Source organism: Akebia trifoliata, chromosome 4, assembly GCF_017979445.1.
Source record: "Akebia trifoliata isolate Shusen 1 chromosome 4, ASM1797944v1, whole genome shotgun sequence".
In the NCBI taxonomy this organism is placed as follows: Eukaryota; Viridiplantae; Streptophyta; class Magnoliopsida; order Ranunculales; family Lardizabalaceae; genus Akebia; species Akebia trifoliata.
The window spans coordinates 24,371,928-24,391,293 of NC_141378.1; the positions used below are offsets into that span (position 1 = coordinate 24,371,928).

A 19,366-nucleotide genomic window follows, 5' to 3' on the forward strand; every position below is an offset into this window, starting at 1 on the left:
TTGGAGTGAAGTATGATTGTGCTTTAAATCATATAATACCTCAAAAATTTAAAGCTTGTACCGCAGCATAAATTTTGCTTCATATGTGGAGTAGTTTTGCCAATCCAGTTAACTTCTCAATAAAATAGGCAAAATTAAGAGCCTTCCACTTCAAGAACAACATGAATTTTTCTCTTTCCCAGCACAAGTTTCTTATAAACACCAGACCTTATACAATCTTTACATATTAGAAAAATAGTAACTCATGGTTCAATTCTTGAAAGGAACCAGTTTTCTAAGCTTGGAACAAGTATCATCTGTTTTCTAGATAGGTAAAGATAATTTCATTAATCAAAACGGAGGTAGAGGAGACCAACCGAAAGAAAAGTACTACAAACCTATCAAAATGGTGTGCACACCCCCTGAAAAAGCCATAAATAAAAAGAGATTAGCCCAAATCTAAATTACAAGCCCTTTCCTACCTTCACAAGTTAGTCTTCAAAGAAAATTCCCCTAGATTCTTTAAACCTTTTACACTAAAAAAATAATAAAGCTAAGACCTCCACCACCACATCTTGCGATTCCTTTCCTTTATCATCGAACACGCGTTGATTCCTCTCCCTCCAAATGATCCAACACACCGTGACAGGTAAAAACCCCCAAAGAGCACGTTTTGCCTTGATGAAATACCTCCCCCATTCCAGCTTACTTTCAAACAAAGCCTTTAACGAGTACGGTATACACCCCCACCAATCCAAACAAGTATCGCATCTTACCCACCTCAGAGCATACATCCTCCCATAATCTAATCCTATTTCCTTTATCCACTTTGAACCAGTGACAATTTCATTAAATCTTTTCCTGATTCCTTTTCGCGCTCCAATCTGTATGATAAATCCGTCTCTTATTCATGACCTTACTTCACAGATCCCCAACCCTCCAAACTCCTTGGGACAACAAAACGCAATTCCAATTTACAAGATGGAAACAATTTCACCGCTCTTTTTGATAGGTTTAGTGTGAAGTTGGGATCTTGATCCCAGGTCTTTGGTATCATTATCACTAAACACAATAAATGAAAATACGATTCGTCACCACCACCAGAATTTTAAATAATATGTAATGCATTAGTAGATAACTAATTTACTCCTGAGAGGTGCGACTTTATGTCCAAAAATAGCTAAAGTACAAAAGCAGACAACATACGTTTTTACATTGATGAATAGAACAATTTATGGATCATCAGAATTGTGAAACTATCCCAACCAAATGGGACCACGCAAAGTTTTTGCAACATATATTATCTCAACATAAAAAATATAACATGGGTGAAAGAATTGAGAGACAGTGACTACCTATTCCAGAAAAAAATCCAGCCAGAAGTAAAATGATAAGTTTTCTACTGCACCTCTTCGCATACACTCCCCATTAGATGAAAATGTTAAGTACATTAAATGTTTAGAACCCAGTTCAAAGAAAAAAAACATCAAATCATTTTAAAATATGCAGAAGCACCTAAATGATGGATGTGAGCTCAGATAGTATGCATGAACTTATTGTGTATGAACCAACTGCAGAAAAAAGTACAAAGAATACATACATAAAGAAAATGCATTCACATTTTATTAAGCAAATATTGCAGCTTGGAAGTATGAATCCACGCTCTAATTAACATTATATATTAGCATTGGAATTCTGCAAATCGTGTGTACCATATCTTTTAGGTTCATTCTTTGTTTCAGTATTGTCCTTAACTTCAGTGGTTGGTGCTGATTCTACTTTAGTTGCAGGGACATCTACTGTAACAACAGACTGTGAAGCAACGGAAGAAGCCGAGGCAGCTGGGGCTGGTGTTGTAGGTGCCTGAAATGGGAAAGGTGATCCAGGAGAGAAGGCAGCATTGTTGAATTGGCTATTTTCTGGGGACATCTGCCCCATCAAAGTTTTGAAAGCTTGCTGCATAGCATATTTCTGAAAGAAGATACCAACCACAGGTTTAAACAAAATATACAAACATATCATTTACGGGAAACTAAGATAGTAGACAGGTAAGTAGTGATGGCAAGGCTTATTGAAATAACTGCAAGTTTAGGAAGAGTTAAAATCATGAAAGTGAAATACCAATATCGAACTGTAATTGGGGGGGTTCTTAGGCTAATGGAAATCCTCCCTTATATCACTACAATCAACCACATGGAAATCCTCTTAGCCATCAAAGCTGGTTCCAAGTTCGCCTGATCTGAATTATATCAAAATATTCCTCACAATTCTCTTAGCCAATAAAACATCCCCCTCTGGAGCCATTAGCTTCTTTGTGAATACCATCATGCAGCAACAATCATGCAGCAGCTGGCCATCGAACCTACCGACAACTGCCCCATGTGAGGTCCCATCAAACCCCCCGGCCGAATAAAACTACAGATTTTGTGTTGCTCTAGCAGAACAAAAGCCTACTCACCAGGTGATCAATGCAATCCAAATAAGAGATCTACGGGATGTTACCCAAAAGATATATATATATATATATATATATATATATATATAGATATATATATATTTTGATCGATACCCAAAAGATATATATTAGGATTGCATTAATTAACAAAATAAATACAATGGACAGGAGGCTCATTGAGAGGTCAAGGAGACCTACCCAGGCCTCAGTTCAAGAGTTCGCAATCCAAACTGAGAATCAAATTTCATGGGACTTTGGCCTTCGAAAAAACTGCAAATGGGAGGAACCTCCACACAAAAAAAAATTCCTTTCGAAGAACAAGGAGTGATCCCAACTCTGGAATAGAGCCAACATTGAAGTGGTAGTCACCCAAGAAACCTCAAAAAGGGCAAAGAAGTGAGACCAAATGATGGGGACATCAGAGTTCATGGGCCTAACCTATTTGGGTCATGTTTTAGTTTTAGGATTTTTTTTATTTTTATTTTTTGATCAGTAAAATTTATTGAAAATAGGACAAGAAGTCCTCAAGGGAAATCCAAGAGAAGGGCGGAAAAAAAAATAAAGGGATCACTCCCTGATTACATTATCCCACCTAAACAGAAAATCTTCAAGAAAGAAACCCCAAAACTCCTTAAATTGCACATTTTATTTTAATTGTTGGCCTTTAGGTATGAGCCTATTATTTATTCTAGATATTTATTATTAGGTTAATTTAGGAATTTGATTTAAGTTTAGGTACTATTCACGTCACTTTTGTTTAGACCTTATTTTGAGAGATCAAAACTTATCGTATTAAGTTGATGTTGATGTCGTTTTAAAGGTTATTCAGTTACCTATCCAACAAACCCAAGATTTTGCGATTCCGATAAATTTTGATAAAGTTATGGTCAAAAAATTGATAGGGTATCAATTTTACACGGGATTTGCATCTCAAGGTCAAAAGTGTCAATTTTTATATAATTTTAGGACTAGGGTTTTAAGTCTATATATATGACTTGCAATTGATTTCATATGAAGAATGAATGAAATAAACAAAATTACAGTTATTGTTTGGATGTTGGTGCGTTCAACATGGTTGATGCCGTAAAAATCATTAGGGCGATTCCAAGGTAAATATATCGTTTTTTTTCCTTTAATTTTTTCCTTATCTTCTCTAATCTTCCCCTACCATCCTACATCACCAAAGAAACACAGAAAGCTCACAATGAAGTAAAATGTGGTCTACTAACTCTGCATTTGATTTGCATAGGAAATAACAATTTGGAGTCACAAAACCCGTAATGATAAGATGGTCAATAGTGGGAAGTTTGTAGACGGCAGCTAGTCAAATAAAGAAGTGCACTTTCGAAGAAGCCTTCGAACTCAAATGAATGTAGAAGGAAAACAAGCACTGAGATTAGGAAAGGCTGCCAAAACTAAAGCAAAAGAGCTAACAGAGATGATATTACCTTTAGTGCAAGTACACTCCCTCCCATCCTTTTTTGGAACATCCATGTAGGCTTGATTAAGCTGAATTGTTAAATTTACAAGCTCTTGAACCTCCCAATCATTGAAATTCCTCCTGAAACCCAAATCCCACCCAATACACTCCCCTTGATGCTCGACATAGTAGTACAAGACAAACCATTTTTATCGGAAAGATTATACAGTCTGGGGAATTGATCACAGAGAAAAGAGACACTACACCACCAATCCTCCCAGAGCCTGACCCTGTCCCCTTTCCTCACTCTAAACCTTACCCTCTTCCTAAACTCTACTTTCATAATTCATTTCCACATACAACACCCAAAAGAAATTTTGACCTCCTCGCTCTCCTACCCATTCCCTTTTTCCCTATACCTAGCCCTAATCACCATCCTCCACAAACTTGAGCTCTCAACTCCAAATCTTCACAACCATTTCCCTAACAATGTCGAGTTTGAAACTCTAAAACCTCTTATACCAAACCCATTATTTTTCTTGGTCGTCTGCCTTCCACTTAACTAAATGCAGTTTTTATCCTCGTTCTTATCATTCCGTATAACATTCCTAACCAATTTATTTAATCTCTCCTCAATACTCCTAGGAATTGAAAACAACGAAAGGTGGTAAACCAGGATACTAGCTAGCGTGTTCTTAGTCAAGGTAAGTTTCCCACCCTTTGATAAGTAAAGCTTTCCAATAACTCAACCACTTCTCCACACGCTCCAACACAAAATCTCGAATGGTTTTGCTCTTGTAATCTGCTCCTAACGGCAAGCCTAAGTATGTGGTCGATAAGAACTCCCTTTGATAACCAAACATCGTAGCCCACCTAATGGCCTCAACATCACCCCCAACATCAAACAACTTACTCTTCCTAAAATTTATCTTCATACATGAAACCGCCTCAAAGCAACACAACACGCCCCCTCAAATACCTCACTTGATCAATTGAGGCGTCCAAAAAGACTACAGTGTCATCTGTGAATTTCAAGTGTGACACACAAGTGCCATCCCTCCCTACCAAGAAACCAAAAATCTCCCCTAGAATAGAAGCCCTATTGAGGAAACACCCTAACAACTCCGCCACTAAAATGAACAACAAATGAGAGAGAGGGTCCCTTGTCTCAAACCCCGGGATTCTAAAGAAACCAATCGGACAATCATTCACCAAGGTCGAGAACAAAGCTAAAGTCACACATTTCATCACCCACTCAATCCAATTTTCCCCAAATCCCGTGCGAAGCATCAAATATCTCAACAAAAAAAAAAAACCCCAATTCACATAGTCATAAGCCTTATGCATGTCTAGTTTGCATACTAAACTCGACTTTCCTAACCTTTTCCTAGAATCAATACATTACTTTGCTATTCCGACTCCATCCAAAATTTACCTCCATTTCACAAAAACACCTTGCTTCGGCCCAATTAAGCCATCAATCAAGTCTTATGTGATGCTTAAGTTTGTTGTATCTTGGTCGTTCCTTTGGTTGTTATTGTTGTTCTTTTTTGTACATTGGTAGGCAATCACCTTGACTGCTTTCCTTTTTCATTTTCAATAAAATCTTTTGTCAATTAAAAAAAAGAAACTTATCAAGGGGGAACCATAAAGAGCTACAACAAAAAGCTAGAACCAATAAAAAATACACCAAATCAAGATATCAAATACTTATATCTAAAAGCAAAATCCTCAAAAAATACTCTCATCACAAAATTTATACCGAAGGAATAAACTTGCTAAAAGTCTAAAATTATGAGATGAACACTTTTTTCCCTCCCAACAAAAGCACCAAGGTTCCTTTTCTTTCCAAGTTCTCCAACAAATCACAGGAGACCAAACTCCATATGATTTTACCTCTAGAAGCATAAATAGATCAACTCTCAAAGAGCATCGAGACTAAGAATGTAAGAAATTCTTAAACTTGGAAAATATGAAAGAAATGGGATCAAACCCTTGTAGCAATCAGGCATTGGAGGATGACGTAACTCACACTTTCCCCATTACTTTTTTTGTTTTGATAAGATGAAAACTATATTAATAAGGGAGGTTGATATGACAAACCCAGAAGAAAATACAAAAGCTCAACCCAGCAACCAATAACCAACAATGATATTAGGTGGCCAGTGGTAAGGATTTTATCAAGAACAATCGTCCCAACAAAAATGCTATGTATGAAAAAAAATTAGAACCCCAAATGATAGATCCCAAAAATTGATAATCTGAAAAATAAAGCTAAAGACCCCCTAGTAACAATGAGATCCCGTCTAAAAATAATAGGCCCTCAAAACATAATCACTTAGGGGTCATTTGTTAAACTCAACAAATTAAGTGTTGCAAGATTATAATTGTTGAAACTGTATAAGCGCTAAATGTAAGTGTTGAGGTTGTTGTCTGTTTACTGGTCTGAATTGTGCTGAACTTATTCAAATTAAGCACTCTAATCGCATAATATTGTTTGTTACTTAATGTTGAAAGCTGGTAAATTGACTATATTACACTTTTCAAGCGTTGTAATCACATAATACTAGTCACAAAAATTATTGTACGAAGGAAAAACTTGTTTGCTGGTTTCACAAATCTAAACGAAGAGAGAGAGAGAGAGAGAGAGAGATACCTACTATTCTTCTCCTCTCAAAGTCACATGGTTTTTCTTCTCCACAGTCACAAAAATGGCTGCTCTTATTGTTTTGTTGAGATGGGTGGTTTAGGTTAAGGAGATGAAAAACGTGGACAATAGATGTAAATATTGAAAATGTAAAAGGGCCTACTTGTCCGCCCATAAAATTATCGGTGCTGAGTGCAAATAACTATCAGCGTTAAGTTACAAATTCTCGCTTAAAATTTCGACCCATTTTTCAGCAATTTTCGCTGAATTTGTCATAAACAAGCGCTAATTTCCTAACATTGCTGAAACTCAATGATTTTCAGCATTAAGTGCTAAAATAAGCGTCAAACAAACGGCCCCTTACATTCTCTGGAAAGGAAGACCAATTTAACATTAAAGCCTTGATATTGAAATGATAGTTTGAATGTCTTATTCGGTCTCTCTACCCATTCTTTTCTGATTAGTGAGAAGCAATCATATTACATATTAATAATCATGATGACACTTCCACAAAGAACTTGAGAACCTCAACAACAATTCAAAAGGACATATGCATACCTGGTACAAAGGGGTAAGGATTGAATGAACTCACCTTTAGGTTTGTCGCAACCTGGCACACATAATTCAAACTGTTAAAAATAAATCATACAAGGCAAAAGGCTTATGATATAGCACTTATTGTCACAAGTACAATAAGTTTAATCGCAAATGCATACAACCGATCCTAAAGCTTCTCACCCAAGAAAAAAGTGCTGAAAACCCAACTCCAACTCCAATCCAAAAAAGCGGGGAACCTCTGTAAAAATACTCAGAAGGTAAAGCAGTGTGAGGAAATCTATGATGGAATAGTGAAATTTACGGGAAAACAAAGAATTCCTACACAGCTATTCACATCCAAGTGAATCTTACTTCACTAACAGAAAGAATTTGATCATCAGAAAAAGAGCAAGAAATGTTTACATATGAGAGGATGGTGGTGGCACCGAGATCTGTGGATTGACACCAACTGAAGATGTTTCTTTGCCGCTTGAAGAAGAAATGCTTGCAAAAGCTTCCACACCTGATTTCTCGAGCATAGTAGCATTAAAGATGGTCAGGTGAATGCACAATCCCGAACAAACAAACACATACACTGGGGGAAGCATGTGAGTATGCATGCACATAAAGAACATAAATCATAGCAGAACTGGCTCCTCATGTATAAGTAGAAAATGGCCATATACCTAGCATTTACTTAGACAACCAAGAAGAATTGTATGCTAGTTGCTAGAGAACTCCTATACAAGACAACACTCCCGCTCTAGAGCTTTACCTCCACGGTTCTAATTGTGGATCATGTAGGACTCACTCATGGTTCCAAACTGGGTAGGGATTGCCCAACCGCTATAAGACATTATGCGTGAATTTCATACCTCATAAGAAGCATTTCCATTATATCATCGTCCCAATCTCTCCGAGAAAAATTGGTCACGACACGTTGCCACACAAATAAAGGGTGAGAGAGAGTGAGAGGAGATGTACAAATTCTTCTGCCCTTGACCATCACCTCCAAAACATGTAACACATGTCTCTTATCATTGTAGCCAAAACACCATACTCAAAGAGAGAGGGAGGGAAAAACAAAAACAAAGACAAAAAAAAAAAAAAAAAAGCAAAAGAAACAAACAAAAAGTAGAAAACAGAGGAACTTGACCAAGTACAAGATTGTTATTGTTTGAGACAAAAGGGAATAAAGACCAAAGATGGGAAAATCTTCGCTGACTGAAACGGAATTTTGTGTGGTGTAACATCCAGCAGTGAACCCTAGCTTGTTGAACACCGAACAAGTAAGAATTGACCGAGCTGCATAATGATGTGATTGTCATCATTGATTACGGGCCCATCATGATAAAACCACCAACAAAAATACAACTTTGATATGGTTACTTAATGGACCTATTGCATTTCCATATTCTATCGTTAAATCACAACTGATTTCTTAAGATATACACCGTTGTACTCATGTTGAGGTAGCCTATCCATCTCGAACATTTAAAAATTGAAAAAGAAAAAAACTAAAGAAGTGATCTTTGATCTGGTGTAGCTTCGCACAGATAGACAGCATTCATTTGTCTAGAAAGAGGGTCAAAAGACCACAGATCCACATGATCTTTGCATTGCAATGCTCATAATGAGGATTAGCATCATTCGATCTTATTATCATGACCATCCAATAGTTATCAAGACTTTCTTCTTATCTTGATCAAGTTTCATTCATTGATTGGGAGACACCCCTAATCGTTGACAAAGAAATGGTGACAATGTCATGGATTGAGATTTACCACCAGTCCATGATGAGGGATGATCAGGTAAGAAGATACCATGATCGACTTCGATAGTTACCTTGCATTTGACGATCAGGTCCGGGGTTGTGATGTATTGAATTTCATTCAGCCACAAAACCAAATAAATCATATGGTTTGACTTCTATGCCTTAAAGAGAATGAGTTTTCTTTGGGACTATGAGTATAGAAGGAGCTTCAATGATTAAGAGATTGACGCCATTGCTAGTCTTATTAGCCGAATAACTCTAATCAAGAGAAGAAAAAAAAAGTGATTTTGACCACTTTGTGATTTGTTTGGATACTTGGAAAGCGAGAAATAGCAATGTAGATGATGGGAATGAGTGCTCTATTCAGGAGGTCATCGTTAGCATTCTCGCTTTTTGTTCTTTTGGTGCAAAGTATTTAAGGATTTCAAAGGCTTTTTTCTTTCTTTTCTGAGAATTTTACGTTTAGGTGGGAGCTGGTCTGTAAGGATGGATCATTAGATGCTTGTATTTTAATTTATTTATTTTTGGGGGGTTAATTCTCCTTTCAACTATGTACTAGGTAGGTCTCCTTGACCTCCTATGTTCTTTTGTTCTTTCACTTAATAAAAGTTTATTCAAACTGAAATATGGCATCTTTAAATAAAAATCTTTTTTCACTTACATTGTTTCAAAAGCTTGTAATATTTAGTTCATAATTCAATTTTCTGTAAATTTAGACTTAGGCGGTGTTTGTTTGCTCTATTTTTCAGCACTTATTGCTGAAAAAAATTAAATTCAGCACTTTTGTCAAAATAGCGCGTTTGTTTACTCTATATTTTCAGCGCTTATTGTTGAAAATAAGTGTAAAAAATTCAGCACTATTTTGATGCTGAAAAAAAGTGTTGAAGTGGTAAGCACTTCGCTTTTTTCAACACGGACAAGTATGCCCTTTGTTGTTTTGAGCATGGACAAGTATGCCCTTATTCTTAAAAGGATATTACCTCTTATATCCCATAGATAAGTATATAAACACCCCACAAATTAATAAATCCACACCATAGCTAAATTATTTTGTCTTATATGAGTTAAAAGTTTTGGAATGAGTTGATTTTTGGTGAGGATGATCTCTACAATGAGGAGATCATCCTCACAAAAAATCAGCACATCTTGAAACTTCTAATCATATCAAAACAAGTTCAAGAACCGTAAATTGTCCCTTTTTTTAAAAAAAAAACTATTTTTAACGAGTTAGAAGTTTCAAAATAGACTGATTTTTTGTGAGGATGATCTCTAGACTATATAAACCATCCTCACTAAAAATTTGCTCATTCCAAAAACTTTAACCCATATAAAACAAAACAAAAAATGGCTATAGTGTGGGTTGCCCTTATTAATTCATAGGGTGCTTTTATAATTACACATCCTTCATTTCCATCGAAAATTATTCATCCAAAATTAAGTTATTTTAAAGTTGATTTCAAATTTTGGTGACTTGTATGACATTATTATTTTTAATTTGAAATTTGTGGGCTTTTATATATATAAATTATTATTTATAAATTGAAGATTTGAGTATTATTTATTATTTAAAAATAAATTGTATTTTAAATATATAAGAAATAATATATTTTATTGTGTTTGATAATAAATAAGCATTTGAAACATACAAACAATGTATAATATTATTGTAAGGGTAACAAAGACAATTTACCAGTTTCAGCAATGTGTAACAAACATGATTCAGCATCTAAACAAACAACTTTTTCAGCACTTAAATTCAGCGCTTATAAGTTTCAGCGCTTAATGCTATTCAACACTTATTTTTTTCAGTTTAACAAACAGCACCTTGCACAAAATCTCTCGACGAGAATTTTTTTCGAATGATATATCAATTCTTAACAACTTCCATCTAAATATAAAATTCACTGTCATTTTTAATTTGAAAATTCTCACAATGCTATTGATAACTTGATTTATTATATAAGTTTATGGCCAACAATGAGATACACAAAAATTAACATAATTCTTAATAAGTTCCTATTTATCATTTTTAATTCAACATCAAACTGTGAACAAATAATAAAAGAGATCAAGAAAATTTACCATTTATAGAAAGTCTTCGAGAAGGGTGAGCTTTATCGCTGGTTCCTTGAGAGAGAGATGAAACCAAATTTCTGGTTTTGGTGGGGTCATATCTTCTCTTTCTAGAAAGGTGAGGGAGGGCGGAGAATGAGCGTCTGATTGGAATCAGACCGCCAAGATTTGGAGAAGAACCCAATAGAAATTTTGGGGAAGAAATTAGGGAAAAGTTTTCCATTTGAGGTGAAAACTTGAAAAAAGCCCTGAAATGTTCGGGTTTCTGTCAATTGTATTTTGCTCTCTCACTCACTCTCTCTCTAACTTAAGGGTTTAAGAAAGGGATGAGTTAGAGAAGAAACATAGGAGAATAGGGAATCCCATGGATAATAAATGGAGGAAACATTTGGTGTTACTCAAGAATTCCTATCCCATGTGTTATTCCCTCCAAATAGTGCCATGTGGAATCATGCATGGAAACTTATTGGGTTGACAATTCTTAACATGAATTGAAAATGACACAAAGTTAAGCAGATTCGGATTGAGCTTACTCGTGTTTAACTTAGGAGTAATTGTGTTCGGTTTGTAATCGTGTCAATCTGTGTAACCTGATTATTGAATAGGTCGTGTCCGAGTCAAGGACATTACCTCGCTTTAAATCATGAAACATAGAAAGTATCTTAAATGTCAACAACTATTTAAGGGTGTCAACCTGGACACAACACAACCCAATCTATTTATTAAAATGGGTTACACGAGCTGTGTTGTAACATGTTTAATGAATGAGCAGGATTAGATATAATGTTTTAACACAATTTCTAAACAGGTCATGTTTAGGACTGTAACTTGGGCAAGCTAACCCGAACTCAACATGATTAATGGGTTAGCCTGGGCTGAGTTATGTAGAAAAAGAGTTGAGTCAGGGTTACAATATCTCAATTTGACTCAATCCGAACCCAATGCCTATATACTAATATATGAATAATTCTATAGTAATTGTATAGTTTTTTTGTTTAACTCTTTTTATTCCATCTCATAATTATGGCTTGTGGAAAATTGGATATCTTAGCTTTGATTTAGTATGATTCGTCTAAATATTCTCTCAATGATGGTTTGGAGGTTGCATGTGATTTTATTTTTTATGTTATATTTTTTTTAAGATATATAATTTATTTATTGATTAAAATGAAATTAGGGATATTTAACAAGCCAACCCGTACAAAATTACCTAATTCAGGCTAACCCGAGCTCAACCCGACTTTTAGAAGATCAAGCTTGAGTTGAGATCGGATTAGTGAGCTCGGACCCTATGCTCGGGTTGAGTTGAGCTCGATCGGCTTGAGGGTTCTACCACTTGGGTTGAGCCTAGGTTTACCCTCCAACCCGCCCAAGTTGCAACCTTGGTCACGCTTGTTGGGTAATTGTTCAAAATATCCTTATCTCAACACAACATGAATCTATCCATTGACACTCCTGCATGGGACTAATATTATTGATCAATGCCAACTATCATCCTAGTCCAACACCTAAACAAGCATAGTTACACTACCCTACCCCAACCCAACTCCATGCCCGATTGGGCCAAAGCCTGTTTCTTGACAACCTTAGTTGATAAAACAAAAACACTCGTAAATGGTTCCATAAACATAGTTAAGATCAAGTATGTATGAGGAGACTTTTTATTAGTGTAAGAGCAAAGGGAGATAATACAAATGAACTCCCAATTACAAGTATATTTTTTTTCTTTAGGATATAGACTAATCCCTACGGTTGTCGTCCCCTGACCCCAATAACAATTAGTTTATATTGAGTGACAACTTTGAGTCCATATTTATTCGCTATGGTTATAAATGAAGTAACTTCTCATTATTGTATGTGCATTACAAGTTTTAGATCTCAATTTGAAATACTAAAAGTCTCCCAAAGTGTTCACAAATAGGGCATAAAATGGGTCAAATCTTATCCGAAATCCAAGTGATATGAATTTAGTGCGTTTGATTCCTTCGAGTATATTCGAATAAAAAATGGGTCAGATTGATGTCCCTTGACCCAAGTCATATCCGAGTCAGATACAAACCCATCCTTAAATCTGCGCTAGATCCGAATGATATATTACTCTGAAAATTATATTTTATATTTTTCAAAATATTTCTCTTCAACCAATAAGTGTTGGGCGCAGTGGCTAAGGCCTCCCTTCAGAAAGGGAGAGGTCTTGAGTTCAACCCTCCTTTGGCCACCCTTATAGATTTTAAATATAGCAAAAATGTTGACCAGCTTGAAATTATCTGACCCAACCTACCCGAATCAATTAATTCAATATGGATATACTCATATCCGACCTAAACCCGACACATTTTAAGCCCTATTCACAAACTACAAAGATGTTTGGATCATGTGAGTTTCATTTCATTTCATTTGTCATGGATAATTTGGGTGATGGCTTGTCGATGGTTTGTATGTTATTATACATCGACGATATAATTTGATCAAGAAACCACATTGAAGTTTAGAGGATGGTGTTGGCGCATTGTCGGGAATATTATTTTCGGATAAATATGTTAAAATGTGTGTTTGGGGTCACTGCTTTGAATTCCTCAGATTTGTTGTGCATAAATATGGTATTTGATATTAACAAATCAAAAATCAAGGCTACTCTCGACATGCCAAGATTGACACAATCCATCAGTTGAAGAGGTCCTTAGTAAGGCTTTCCTACGTGCAGCGATTTATGTCAAATTTGTCATAAAAAATCAACCCATTGATGATGCTGTGAAAAAAAGAATGCAAAATTTACTTTTTAGATTTCGGCTTTAGGTGATAGGACAGGTGGCTTTGAACAAATTTTCATCCGAAGGGGCAGAGGACACACAACCCCTTGTGCTCCTTTCCTAAGTGTTTTCACTAAGCCTTACGATCCTGCCTTGCGCTTCTCTAAGCTTCGTGATAAGGTCCCAATTATTCGATTTTGGGACCGTAATTACACTAAGATTATCATCATATAATTGTTAGTTCCTATAAATAATTGCAAAATTAAATTATTTATCCAAATTAATAAAATTAATGAGATATTATTGTTAAATGCAGATAAATAAAGCGCACGTGAAAGTTGCCAAACGATTAACAAAGTCGGTTACAATATGCATGCAAAAAGGAGAAAAATGATAAAAAATGAGCTGAAAAGGGTGCCACGTCACTGCGCCGCGGTTGGGTTGGGTGCTCCGCGATGATCTCGAGGAATTTTTCCTCGAGATTTGCATGAGATGTTCAAGAAGCTTCGGTGGTTGTAACTGAATGGGTCTTTCGGATCAAATCATCCGCCAAATCAACCCGATTACCCGAATACGAATGTTATAAATTGAAGGGTTGATTTCAGAGAAGGGGTCCCCTCTTGGGTCCCTCTTGACCCTCTTCTTCTCCCTAATTTCTCTGTATTTTTCCGGGTTTTTCTTTTAGAGAGAGTTTGTGTAGTAGTGAGAGGATCAATTGTTTCTTTTATTTCTTATTGTAGTTCTTTTAGGAGTTGTTAAAGAATGATTAAAGTGCATCTTCTTTTTCACCCATTTTCTCCTTTCTTTTATTATTTTCTGCAATTATAATTCTTGCGATGATCGGCTAAACTCTCATTACAGAAGTCAAGAATGCCGGAGCAAGTTCACTCTATTAATGTTGTGTCAATTCGTTATTTATATTTTACATGTTAATTCTGTGAAACTCTTCATGATAAGATCATCTAAATTACACTTCTATTTCAACTTTGATGAGTGTTACTTAGATAAGCTCAAGAACACTCATGCTTTGTGACGAATGGAAGTATAAGTCGGATAATCTGGCCTAGATTAGAGATCTTCATGGACACTTTTGGGTTCCAATCAATGGTTTCATTGAATCATCTTCCGATCCACGAGCAATGACTTGCTATATGGATTGAGTCATATTTAAAATTAAATAACATTTTCGATGACTTGTAATGGTAGACTTGAATTCTTTAAGCTTCTTTCTTATATTTTCAATTTCTATTTTCTGTTTAGATTTCACTTTATAAGTTGATTTTCATCTTATTTGTGCAACAAATCTAGTTTGTTTTGTTTCAAAACTCTGTTATGGTTTTAATCCGAATGAATCTTTGAATCTTCATTGTCCCTGTGGAACGAATTCAACTTACCCAAAGTCTTATTTTAATTTCTATATCTCTGCATTTACACAGCAAGTTTTACAATCGATCACGTCGCTATGGCTAAAGAACATAAGGATCCTATGTCTAGTGTCTTAAAGCCACCATCATTATTTGAGTCAATAAAATCAAATTACAAACAATCTAGATCAAAATCCTTGATTTGGCCATCATGCATCAATCACCTCTAATCTATAACTTTGAAGATCATGATTACCATTAATTCTCCTCCCAATTAATCGACACCATCAAATATAGGGTTTGGGGAACTTGGGTCACTTGGTATGGTTACCATAATTCCCCATCAATAACCTTATTTTAAGGGTATAAACACCAATAATTTTTATCATTATTGACCAATTGCTAAATAACAACGTTATAATAAAAGTATATTCAACGTGAAATTTAAATATAATCCTCATCTCAAACCTAATTCATAGTCTTCTTGAGACCCAATTTGGCATATATTGCAGTATACCTTGTTACATTGCATTATACTTGATACTCTTAACATTCTTGAATGGTAATTTTGTAATTTTCTCTACCATTTTGATGAATCTCTCTAAATGTTTTCTTACACACCTTAAGTGATGAAAAGGAATCGAACCCATACACATCAATATTGAATCAAAGAAAAAAAAAATTAGAAAATGTTTCTTCCCCTTTTATTATTTATTATTTATTAGGCACCGTTTTGGTAATTAATTTCAAAAACTGTACTGTTTTGATAAATTATTCTATTTATTATATATTATAGTAATAAGACAACATGCATTTTATTCAACTACTCCCACATTTCTCCAACCTTTATGACGATTGAGTAAATGGGGAAAGAGAGTTCACAACTCACTCGTTACAATTGGGGAAGGGCACACTACATGAGCTTTCTACCTTCTTAGCATTTGGACTATTGACATAGTTTTTGAGGTTGGGGTCGTTCAGATACTTGCAAAGGCATGGTTTTTGTTCCATTAACTTATTGCAACAAGTGGAAGACAGTGGTTTCCTGGATGTGATCGTGTCATAGCAAGGGGCCAACTCCATGACATCACAAGTAACCACCATGGATACACAGACTTCGCTAAGAAGCAACAACATTATTATTACAGAGACCTTTTTCTTCATCTTCTTAACAATAGAGGAAAAAGGGGGAAATAGTGAGAGAAAGGAAGAACTAATAAGACTTAAGAGTAGAGATGAGATGTATTGCTTAGGGTGGTGTTCTTTGTCCAATTTATAGATATTGAAGGGTAAGACCAAGGGAAAAAACTTCACTTACTTTCTTGTAAGTTGCCCTCAATACCTTTTTGGGAAAATTACTTAAAAGATCCTGGCAGATGGATTTATTTCTAAATTAGTCCCTAAGTTTTGCACAATAGCTTAACATGACATTTCGTAAGTTTTTTATTTCTTAATGGTCCTTCGAACTCACTGCTTTTTTTTTTTATTTACTATCAAGTTCACCATTTTTTATTACTGTCGAACTCTACGCTTTTTTGTTTAATGCAAAATTCACAAATTTTTTGTCAACTCACCTTTATTTAATATCGAGTTCACCACTTTTAAAATAAAAAGTGATGAACTCGACACTGGTAAAACCCACCCATTTTCGATTTTCGAGTTTTTTTTTTTTTGATTAAAATATATGGAAAGATCTACTAAAAACTTGAGATAACAACTTGTTTAGATGATTTCAACCCAAAAGAATCATTCTTGATCGATTTTCATCCAAAAACTAAGGAAAAAAAGTGAAAAAATCCTAATTTTTTTAACAAACATCTTCAAAATATTAGGAAAAAAACCCTTGAAAATGGATTCTTCTTCCTTTTTAAATTCTTTTCAACGGAATGCAATCGTGAGAAATGTGGGAGATGAGGTCCAAGGGCTGTTAAGAAAAGAAAAGTTTATTGTAGACACCCCAATTTGAACGGACCCATGCTTGAAAAGGCCCAAAAATAATAATTTTCCAATAAATTTGGCCAACGAGCCTCGAAGGCCCGAATCATTGAAATGCAACATTTTTGTCAAAATTGAGGCCCCTATGACCCCTCGAGAGTCTAACGGGCCCACATGAAAAGATCCGACATGTTCCCATCTACCCCGCTCCATTCAAAATATCAATTTTTCAACAAAATTGGCCAACGGGCCTCTAAGGCCCAGAACGCTAAAAAGTGGCAATTTAATTGAACCGAGGCCCCTAAGACCTCCCAATGGTCTAGGGGACCTACAAAAAGGGTTGTGACTCATCCTACACGTATTCAACCTCACCGCGCCTCCTTTATATCCAAGAAAAATCGAATGATTGATAAAATTCTCTAACGAGCCCAAAAAGTCCAATTTGCCAACACGTAGCATTTTTGATCAAATCAATGATCACAAAAATCTCAAAAAAAAATAAAAAAATAAATAAAAATGTGAGACTTGGGACGCCTATCCTTCATCTACCTTCCACCGCTCCACCTCCGAATTCGCGAACACCTTAAAAATTCCAAAGCCCACAAACCCTCAACCCTTCTCTAAATTAATTCCTCACCTTATCCCTAACCTAAAAATCGATCCCACATCATTTAAAATCTAAAACCAACCTACCTTCTTAAAACCATTTCTAAAATAGCTCTAAACAATTCTTAAAACCCAAAACCACTTCCAAAACCCAAGTCCAACACCTCAAAGCCCATAAAATCCTACCCATATCCAATGCATTATCCAACCCATAACTTAACCCATTATCCATTATCCATATCAACCAATCACCTCCCCAAACATCAAAAGATGACACATGTCATCACCACACTTTCACCTCCCTCATCTAATCACCTACCCCCATCACCATTCTCTAAACAATCCATCTAACCCATATCACTTCCCTCCAAAATCACCTCAACCCATACCCTACCTTAACCTAACTTATCCCCATTCCCTAACATCATCAACCACCCACACCTCAACCCATACCCTAATCCATCACCATCCCTTAACATTATCAACCACCCACATCACCACCCATATCCTTTACATTTCAATCCATCATTCTCCCTTAAAACACTCCAACAAAATCACCTCAACCCATACTTCCCTCATCATCAAACAACTAACCCCTACCATTATCTCTAATCAAACAACCCCCATTAACCAATCAACCAATCTCATCATCTCCCCCTCTCATCATGATTGCCACATGGCATCATCCCCTTCCTCCTCCTAAAAATCAATCTACCCACCTCTTACACAATCCATTCTCCTAAATCTAAACACCTCACCTCTTCAACCAACCTAACACTCCTTCTCCAAACAACCCTCTTACACCCCCACTCCCCCTATCCACCATCACTCATCTCATCCTACCAAACACTCTACCCAAATGGATTTGGGTAGGATCCAACCCATTTGGATCTAAACCTCACCCATTTTCACTCATTACACAATTACCCTCACCTCCACTTTAAATTTCATACCTTTCCCTTCTAAAACAAATGTCATTATCCATCCTTTCAACCTTTCACCCTATTATACCCCTAAACCTCCTCCAAACATCTATAAATACCCCTCCCCTCCTTCCAAAAATGGTGACCAAGTTTCACCAAGTCTTACTAGAAAAAAAAAAGAAAAATAATCTTAACTCATCTCTCCTCTACTCTCCCATTCTCACTACAACCTTAAAAAAATATACACGCTCTTTCATAAGTCTACTAAGGACTCAAGAAGAAGAAGAAGAAAAGAAGATCGAAGATACAAGGTGGGTTCGAAGTACACCCCCTCTCTCTCTCTATATCCTCTCCTTCTCCCTCTTCTAACATCCATTTTTTCTCTTTTATTTTTATTTTTGAATAGTCCATAAGGCAAATGATTCATTAGGATCATCTCCTTCAATGAGATGATCCTATGATCGAGCCGAAAGCGAATCCTTATCTAGGGTACAAATATACCCACGTGACACTTTATTTTTCATTTTTTTAAAATCAAAATAATCGAGTAATTTGAGGTTACCGCCACTTGGCGGGGAGAAAAGGGTGCCTAACACCTTCCCTTTTCTCCAATCGAGCCGCTTACCCGAATCTCAAAGTTGATTACCCCTTATCCATCGTGAGTCATTGAAATACCAAATATGGCAATTTTCTGAAAATGTACATCGGATGACCATTCACACCCACTTACAATATGAATGGTGGCGACTCCAATCCATCGTAGATGTGACCGTCGTAATGACGAAAATCACGTATCTACATTTACTACATGGACTATTAAGAAACTACCCGAAATTTATGGACTATAAACAAAAAAAATCCCTCTGCGAGGATCCTTTAAGTAATTTTAATTTCCCTACCTTT

General features: G+C 35.9%; 1 protein-coding gene across 2 annotated transcripts in view; it reads right to left on the bottom strand.

Moving 5' to 3' along the window:
• TIC40 (hydroxyproline-rich glycoprotein family protein) overlaps positions 1-11,230 on the bottom strand; it is a 36,161-nt gene extending 24,931 nt beyond the window's left edge. Inside the window, exons 1-5 of one of the 2 annotated variants that reach the window (XM_086440578.1) lie at positions 10,895-11,230; positions 7,462-7,561; positions 7,240-7,297; positions 7,094-7,111; positions 1,692-1,950 (exon numbers count right to left, since the gene is read on the bottom strand). In XM_086440578.1, the coding sequence (XP_086296704.1) occupies positions 1,692-1,950; positions 7,094-7,111; positions 7,240-7,297; positions 7,462-7,561; positions 10,895-11,108 (649 nt within the window). In that variant the 5' untranslated portion in view covers positions 11,109-11,230. The remainder of the gene's footprint in view (positions 1-1,691; positions 1,951-7,093; positions 7,112-7,239; positions 7,298-7,461; positions 7,562-10,894) is intronic. The other variant, XM_086440577.1, reaches the window with a different exon arrangement.
• Positions 11,231-19,366: the final 8,136 nt, after the last annotated feature.